This window comes from Brassica napus, chromosome C2 (assembly GCF_020379485.1).
Source record: "Brassica napus cultivar Da-Ae chromosome C2, Da-Ae, whole genome shotgun sequence".
NCBI lineage: Eukaryota > Viridiplantae > Streptophyta > Magnoliopsida > Brassicales > Brassicaceae > Brassica > Brassica napus.
Window position 1 is genome coordinate 16,091,039 of NC_063445.1, and position 6,862 is coordinate 16,097,900.

At 34.7% G+C, this 6,862-nt stretch overlaps 1 protein-coding gene across 1 annotated transcript; it reads right to left on the reverse strand.

Annotated features, from left to right (window-relative positions):
* Positions 1-254: 254 nt before the first annotated feature.
* Positions 255-5,024, reverse strand: LOC106377952 (midasin). Its single transcript, XM_048747783.1, has 9 exons — positions 4,626-5,024; positions 4,339-4,537; positions 3,750-4,231; positions 3,603-3,672; positions 3,399-3,518; positions 3,269-3,325; positions 2,198-2,371; positions 2,005-2,127; positions 255-1,895 (listed from the first exon to the last, which is right to left on the reverse strand). The coding sequence occupies exons 5-9, from the start codon at positions 3,489-3,491 to the stop codon at positions 288-290; spliced, it is 2,055 nt and encodes a 684-aa protein (XP_048603740.1). The 5' UTR covers positions 3,492-3,518; positions 3,603-3,672; positions 3,750-4,231; positions 4,339-4,537; positions 4,626-5,024; the 3' UTR covers positions 255-287.
* Between the last annotated feature and the right edge of the window lie 1,838 nt (positions 5,025-6,862).

A 6,862-nucleotide genomic window follows, 5' to 3' on the forward strand; every position in this document is an offset into this window, starting at 1 on the left:
AAAATAACAAGCTCGAAAACAAATTGATTTAATAATAGAAGAAATATGAGGGGAAACCGGGAAAGGCAATTACATGGAAAATGGCTGTTCCAGCTTAAGAAGCTGCTGGGCCAAAATAAAAAAGTAAAACAGAACAGAAAAAATCAGTATCCACATCAGAATAACGTACAAAACAAAACTTAGTAGTAGTGCAGTAAGACCAGCAGCTTCTTTTAAAACACAAATTATCAGAATGAAAATTAGTGGATGCAAAAGATCAAGAACAAGCAGCTCATGGTATGATACAGCTACATCAACTGGATATATGAAGTTAGAAGAACAACTATATAAACATATTTCAGGAAATTAAAATGAACGAGTTCAATAATCAAAACACAGTTTGCAAAAGCTTTGCTACTCTGCCTGTTGCGCTGCAAGTCTTTCATCACATCAACAATCTTCGTAGCGTGACTTTTTGCAATCTCACACTTCTCAAAAAGAATTTCACTCAGTTCATCAACATGAATCTCCACAAAACGGTTACGAAAAGCTCGAGACAGTATTTTGCGTCCACCATATGAAGCAGGAGGGTTCTGTGTAGCGAAGAGCATGAAATTAGGATGCGCTGAGATTGTTTCACCCAACTCGGGTACAAAAAGCTCCCTATTGTCATCAAGCAGTCTGTTTAGTGCCTCTAAGACGTCGGATGGGGCCAAATTTAGTTCATCTAAGACAATCCAATGGCCATCCCTGACTGCCTTCACCAACGCCCCTTCATGAAATACAAGCTTCCCTGAAGAATCAGTCATATAGGAACCCAAATATTCTTGGATATCGGTCTGCTCGTGATTATTGATCCGAACAAATTTGTTACCACTTAACGCTGCAAGATATTTGACAAGGCTTGTTTTTCCACTGGATGTTGGTCCTTGTAAGAGAACAGGATATCTTTTGACAAAAATGGCATGAGCCAGATGATGAAGGTGTTCAATCACGCTCTTCGTCTTCACATATTTCTTGACAGATTCATCAGAACTGCCCTTTAATTCTCCCAAGTATCTTTGAAGTGGTTGGGCTCGGCTACTTTCCTTTGAGACAAGTTCTATGAGTGGTTTCATGATCTTCGCACTGGAAGCATCTACTAAGGAGAGGAAAAACATGGAAAATCCATCATATAATGCTTTCTGAAATCCGCCAATACCTTCTGCTTTAATCGCATACTCTAGCGCTCGGTAAAGAGACCTTAAGCTATACTGTGGCTTCTGATTAGCACCGTCCTGCAAGCATTCTTCAGATAACCTTCTAGCTTCTTTGTAAAAGCAAACAATGTTGCCCACTAACTTACTGTCAGATTCACGTCCACCTAAGAATCGCCTCACAAATATCTCCAGGTCATCGTCACACAATTCATCATCCACAGCATACTCTGTAAATCTGCTATGGAAGGAGAACGGCAAGTCTCGCTTACCAGCATCCGTGGCTGGATTCATACAGGCAAACAAACGGAAATTCAAATGTCTAGGAATGCCCATTACATCCCCTCTCTCAGCTAAACAAAGTGATCCTCTCACTCCTTCAAGAACACCAGTAAGCCTGCCCAATATCTCCGGTGGGGCTAAGTTTACTTCATCTAGTAAAACCCAATACCCCTCCCTGAGGGCAGTCACAAATGCACCTTCGACAAATTTAAAAACCATTCCACCTGAACAAATCTGTTGATGAATCTTCTCCACTTTTTTGGACAGACGGGTCCAATTCTCAATCACTTCCGGTTTCTTCCTCTTCCTACCAGACCTAGACCTTTCTTCCCCACCTTTAACGTGATGGTCAATAGTTTTCTTTAACCCTCTCAAAAATGTTTCCCACTTCTTAGCTCTAAAGTTTTTTCGTAGCCACGTCATAACGTCTGAATTATCCTGGATACCAAAACGAAAAAGGACTCAGCAAAAAACTAAACTCATTCTAAACATATCTGGTTAAGATTGAGTGCCGGAGGAATTCTAAGAGAAAAAAAGTTTTAAATACCTTCATCTGAGAATGTCTTCCCAATTCAATGAATTCATTGTACAGCATTTTGCACATAAGCTTTGCATCAATAGGCTTAAAACCTCCCAAGAGATCAACTATATCACTTTGCTGGCTCAAGTTCTGAAAAAAAAAAGTAATCATAAATTATATGAAACAATTACTATATAAAAGAATGTACGTTAAAACACACCAAAACTGTGAGTTTCTGTCCGATCCACTGTGCAAGATTTTGAACTAGAGTAGTTTTCCCTGTCCCTGTTTCTCCTACTAAGAGAACTGGCTCGTTGTACTCAACAGATCGGGCTATTTTCTCAAGTAACCGTGTGGATGTGCGTGTTTCAACAAACCTCGACCGGTCATGTGACTGGGAAAAAAACAGATCAATAAGTCTTTGACATTTTAATATTTGTATCAATAGGAGCGGACTGTGTTTAAAAAGGCTCATGGCGCTCCATGGCGATGAAGTATGTGCCTTGCGCCTTGCGCCATGGCGCATCGAGGCTCTCGCCTTGAAGACCACTTGAAACTGTGATTAAAAAAAAAAAAAACTAAATTACTATGATGATGAACATGCAAATAAAGCATTCAATAACGTAAAGAACATGCAAACACAAACTATACCATAAAGAGCAATAAAATACATGTTAAAAATGAATTTCAATATATATTAGATTTGTTTCAGTTACAAACAAAGATTATACATCAACTTGATCACAGGAGTCCTCAAGCTACAATATACTAGTAAGCGTCAATTATGTAAGCATCAATCACTTACTGTATAAAAGAAAAGAAGCACCAAAATTACAGAGATAAGCAATCGCAGTGCATTCTAGACTGTAACCAAGAAACACAAGTAGTCATAATAATAAGAAGAAGAACCTATGAGACTAACCTTAAGCAAAACACTGTGAGATATATGTTTTGTGAGAATTTTTGACGTTTGGTTTAACTTTGAAGAGGGAGCTAGGGTTTTGATGAGTATTTTTGACGTTTTGTTATAAGATTGGTGAATTAGTTAAAGCAGGGTTTGGTTTCGTACCTGGTTTAGTGTCGGTTAACATAGGGTCTCCAAGGCGCGCCTTTGCATCGCCTTTGAAGGCACCGCTTTATGGCCAAAGCGCACTAGGCGAGCGCCTTAGGGACCATACCCTTGCCTGGGATGTGCATGGCGATGGAGCTATCGCCTGAGTGCGCCTTGCGCCTTGGCGCATAAGGCGAGCGCCTTTTTAAACACAGGGAGCGGAGATGCTTAAAAACTAACCGCAGTTTCGCCAAGTGGTAGAGAAACTCTGCCAATTTTAAGAGTTTTAGAAAGTTCCTGCAGTTCATTGGAAAATTAATAAACAATCTCAATACAACAAGGCAACACACTGTCAAGAACACTAAGATACCTGAATTGGGGGCTTATGATGAGATTCTGGAACAGGAACATTCCAAACGCTAGCCACGATTTCACTTACTGTCACTCGATTTTGAGTTGACATATAAGAAGCAGAGAATATATCTCCTGCCTGAGGAAAAAGCACAAAACGCCCACTTAAATAAATGAAATCTAGAATAAGGGACTAGCATAAGTAAACTTCAAAGAATATTACCTCCTGAGAAATTGCATGACCGTCATACGAGGGCAGACCCTGGACCCGTTCACACAACTTGAGCAAATCTCTGGAGAAAGATGACCATTCAGAAACAATAGTTCGCCAATCTATTAAGAACAATAAAACTCTTGGATATATGCTTACCTCAGTGAAAATCTACTTGGGGAACTGAATGTAGCTGAGTTTTCAGTTGTCGAACCAGAAAACTGGGGACGAAGAGTGACACATCGTTTGAGCAGTCACTACTTGAGCTGAGATCACCCACTAAATGAAGAAGACCCACCACTCTATCTACAACTCTTCTTATAACGGGAAGGAAGTAATGAACCAGTGTAATCGTAAGCTCCGGGTGAAGAAACACATCAGATAAAGAATTAATCGCTTCCTCGTTATCCACCACTGTAGAGGGTGAATTCGACCATCCCTCAAGACCCGAAGAACAGACGGCCCGGCCCACGTAGGACGAAACGATGGCTCGGCATGGTGGCTCAAAGCGCGTGTCTCTCGGCGTAACATGGGAGAGCTTTCGGTCGATCCCTCGGCTAAGCATCCCCGACTTAACGGCTCCCCGAGACGGCATGGGCTTCTCGGCCAAACGAGTTAGAAGCCCACGAAGACGATGCAAACTAGGTCATGGGAGAGCACGAGGTTAGCTATATACGGTGAAGGAGATGTAACGTAAAGAGGATCTGAAATCACTGATACACACTTGGTGGCTAGATTAGGGTTTTACCTTTGTTATCTCGCCTTGCTGTATCTCTCCGGCAAAGCCTTCGAGGCTCTAGTACCTTTCTTTTCACGCATTTCCTTTCCTTGTAACCGACTAAACGTTCTTCCGACCATTAATAAAACGTCTTTGCTTAAACCCACTTCTAAAACCGAACGTTCCCTCGTTTTATACCGTTTTCCGATCAAACAACCACTTCTTCTCCCTAAACAGCAACAAAATAAAAAAAACATTTCAGCCAAACTTGAATTCATGTTTTTGGGTCACTGTAGTAAGCAATTGCAAGAAGGTACCTTGCTGAGACTCGAATTGAAAAATGGAAAGGCTGTCCCTTTGGGGCAACGTTCAGAAAACGTCTCCAACGCGAGTTTGAGATTGAAACTCCCGTCAATAGCCATTGAAACCTGTTGAATAAGAGGCTCGGGATTAGGGTTTAGGTGTAGCGGCGATCAATTTCGACACAGCGAGAGCAAGAGGAGGAGGAGGCGGCGTAGGTTTAAGGGTTTAAGAGATCCCTTAAGAGATCTAAAGATTGAATTTTTCAATATATCACAATCAGTTCACTTCCAATTTCAATCAACCCATTTCAAAAAACACTCACAAACTTCGAGATCGCTGCTGCAGAATTCATCGTTTCGTCCGAAACAGGAGAACGGACACCTTCGTTCTATTAAATATCGGTCAAAAAAAATAAATATCAGAACTATATTATTTTAATAACAAAGATAAGATGATTGATTACAGTAATTAATTACACAAATATGTGTATGATATTAACATTTATTTTCAAATTGAAATTTTGGATAAGATTGAATTTTCATTGACAATTTTATTTGTGGGGCTTAGTGACAATTTTAAAAACCAGTTTGCTATATATACAGTAGAACTTTATAACAATAATTTTTGAACTATGATATATTACTAATTTATATATTTATTAATTTAAAGAAATTTTTCTTTTAAAAAATTATATACTTTAAATTATGTTTTGTATAAAAATAAGAAGAACAGTTCATTTTTACAATATATATATATATATATATATATGTGTGTGTGTGTGTGTGTGTTAACTAAATTTTACATATGCAATTTTTATGTTGTTCTATTATTTGATGTATAGATAATTTATACTTTAGATATAGATGTATTTAAGGTGTAAACTAAAATAACATTAAAAAATGAAATGTTTGGAAAAATCAAAACTGGATTAACAATACAATATTTATGTTTATGTTGATGTTTTCGGTTCGAGCTCCATCAAACCTCAAATAGATAAATATATATCTTATCTATTAAAAGAGAAGTACCATTTTTATCTACCATTAAAAAGTCATACTAGCCTTATTTAGGTCCATTTCATTAATTACATTTGTTTAATTATTTATATTAATCTATTCAATATATAAAGATATTAATAATGAATCAATTTTAACTGTAAATTTAAATTTTATTTTTAGTTATAACAGAAAAAATCTAACAAAATCTTTCTAAAAATTAAAAATATTTTATTTAAATTAATACCATTGATTAATTTCGTAATTAATAATATATACTATTATACATTAATTTAAATAAAATTTTATTATGAAACAAAATAAAATAAAAGTGTATGCTATTTTTAAAATTTTATAATTATATTCTATATCTTCTTTATTAAAAGAAATACCATAAAAAATCATACTAGGTCTATTTTATCAATTACATATATTTGACTATTTAAGTTAATCTATTTAATATATAACATTTCTAAAAAATCTTATAAATTATATAGATATTAATAAATAAATTTTAATTGTAAATTTAAATTTTATTTTTACTTATAACAAAATATGTTAAAAAAACTTAACAAAATCTTAATAAAATTTTAAAATATTTTTAAATTAATGCAGCGATTGATTTCATAATTATATAATAATGTATTCACTTATAAAATCCCAAAATATACTAAAATAAATAACATAGAAATATAAATTATGCTAAGAAAATATCAGTTTTATAGTATAACTAAATAAAATTTTAAAATATATTGTATAAAATCTGTAAAAATTAGAAAAAAAAATGAAGGAGATTCTCAATTTTTTTATTTCATACTAAGAATTTATTTTACCAAACTCAAAAATATATTAATATATAATAACAATTAATAATAAACTAAAATATATAAAACAAATCATTATACATTAATAATATCGAATAAGAAACATAACCAATAACATTATAGATTTACACAATATATAACACTAAAATGTAAATATCTTTTAAAGTTTCGTGATGGTATCCGTTATATATTTATAAAATGAAAATTTATCCGCACATCCGTGCGGGTGAAAAATCTAGTATATATATATATATATATATATATATATATATATATATATATATATAACTAAATGATTAATTATCATAGTGAAAGTAAGAGGAAACAATGTGAAAAGAAGACGATAAGGAAAATGGAGAACGAAACAGATCAAATATTTGAATTAGTATTATCAAAGATTGACACATTCCATGATGATAACGTATTTTCGAT

Bases quoted from the DNA above. Each gene is read 5' to 3' on its own strand.
- LOC106377952 (XM_048747783.1), bottom strand. From the start codon at position 3,491: ATGTCAACTCAAAATCGAGTGACAGTAAGTGAAATCGTGGCTAGCGTT. The intron at 2,372-3,268 runs GTTAGTTTTTAA...TTTTTTTCCCAG, and splicing joins TACCACTTGGCGAAACTGCG to TCACATGACCGGTCGAGGTT. The intron at 2,128-2,197 runs GTGTGTTTTAAC...TTTTTTTTTCAG, and splicing joins GACAGAAACTCACAGTTTTG to AACTTGAGCCAGCAAAGTGA.